The sequence below is a fragment of the Fulmarus glacialis genome, unplaced genomic scaffold, assembly GCF_000690835.1.
Source record: "Fulmarus glacialis isolate BGI_N327 unplaced genomic scaffold, ASM69083v1 scaffold5292, whole genome shotgun sequence".
NCBI lineage: Eukaryota > Metazoa > Chordata > Aves > Procellariiformes > Procellariidae > Fulmarus > Fulmarus glacialis.
The window spans coordinates 3,044-4,444 of record NW_009199655.1 but is presented as its reverse complement, the minus strand read 5'-3'; the positions used below and the strand labels follow the sequence as shown (position 1 = coordinate 4,444).

Genomic DNA, 1,401 nt, shown 5'->3' with positions numbered 1-1,401 from the left:
ATTCCTGTGTCTTTTCTTCCTCCTCCAAAATGTTGCTGCCTGTAACTAATTTATGAGATTGTTGTGGTTTAACCTGGCAGGCAGCCAAACACCACACAGCCACACATTCACTCCCCCCCAACAGTGGGATGGGGAAGAGAATCAAAAAAAAAAGTAAAATTCATTAACTGAGGTGGAGACAGTTTAATAGAACAGAAGAGGAAAGGCAAATAATAATAATAATGATGATGACAGAATATACAAAATGAGTGATGCACAATGCAATTGCTCACCACCCGCCAACCGATGCCCAGCCAGTCCCCGAGCAGCGATCGCTGCTCCCCAGCCAACTCCCCCCAGTTTATATACTGAACATGATGTATTCCATATGGTATGGAATATCCCTTTGGCCAGTTTGGGTCAGCTGTCCTGGCTGTGCCCCCTCCCAGCTTCTTGTGCACCTGGCAGAGCATGGGAAGCTAAAAAGTCCTTGACTAGTGTAAACACTACTTAGCAACAACTAAAACATCAATGTGTTATCAACATTCTTCTCATGCTAAATCCAAAACACAGCACCATACCAGCTACTAGGAACAAAATTAACTCTATCCCAGCCAAAACCAGGACAGAGGTACATTAGTGAACCTCTAATATACAGACAAGTTTGCTTGTAAGAACTAACAGCTTTTCAAAGTAAATTTCTACAAGAAAGACTAAATTATTTTCAAAGTTTATCCAGGGCAGGGCCCACTACAGGAAGCAGCTTTTTCTCTTAAGCTAGAAAAAAAAAATTCCCTGGAGTTACAGCAGTATTTCCTTAGCAAGGAAGCAGAGTCCAAATGTCTTATGAACAGTCACAACAGGTTTAAAAAAAGTGTTCTGAAGCATGAGTACCAGAATGGTATGTGAAATGCATAGTCCTTACCAGGATCAATGTTTCTGCTTTCTAAAATCACCATGCAAGTCTCCTGAAATTTCTTGAGCTTCTCAACTTCTTGTACCAGGCCTTCATTCTCCTCCTTTAACTCCTTTATAGTGCCCTGTCATCAACACAGGTTGTAAGTGAATCAAGTTTCCAAGGAGATTTTCTTCTCATTAGTCAGTAACACTGAGTGTGATGCTAATGGCTTAACAAGTGCTCCACTAGCACCAAGAATCAGATCTTCCCCTTCTGACTCCACCACCACAGCAAATTAGTCTGTTGCCGACCTTTACTCCTGCTTCTTGGCAGGATTAATACATTTATCACATCCACATGTCATAGCAATCGCTAGAAAGATTTGATCCTAGAGATAAATTCCTTTTAGGTAATCCTAGCATATCTTTTCTTGTGCTCCCTCTCATATCTATAAATAATTCAAGAGTTTGATGCATAGAAGAGCATATAAACATTGGGAAGAAAAGGGCATCTTAGAATCTTTA

The 1,401-nt window shown here is 40.7% G+C and overlaps 1 protein-coding gene across 1 annotated transcript in view; it reads right to left on the bottom strand.

Annotated features, from left to right (window-relative positions):
* The window catches only part of KNSTRN (kinetochore-localized astrin/SPAG5 binding protein), a gene marked incomplete at its 5' end in the record, with an annotated part of 4,754 nt that overhangs the window by 1,354 nt on the left and 1,999 nt on the right, over positions 1–1,401 (bottom strand). The window contains 2 exons of the mRNA XM_009573322.1: positions 1–45; positions 905–1,019. The exon at positions 1–45 is cut by the window's left edge and continues 50 nt beyond it. Of these exons, the coding sequence (XP_009571617.1) occupies positions 1–45; positions 905–1,019 (160 nt within the window). The remainder of the gene's footprint in view (positions 46–904; positions 1,020–1,401) is intronic.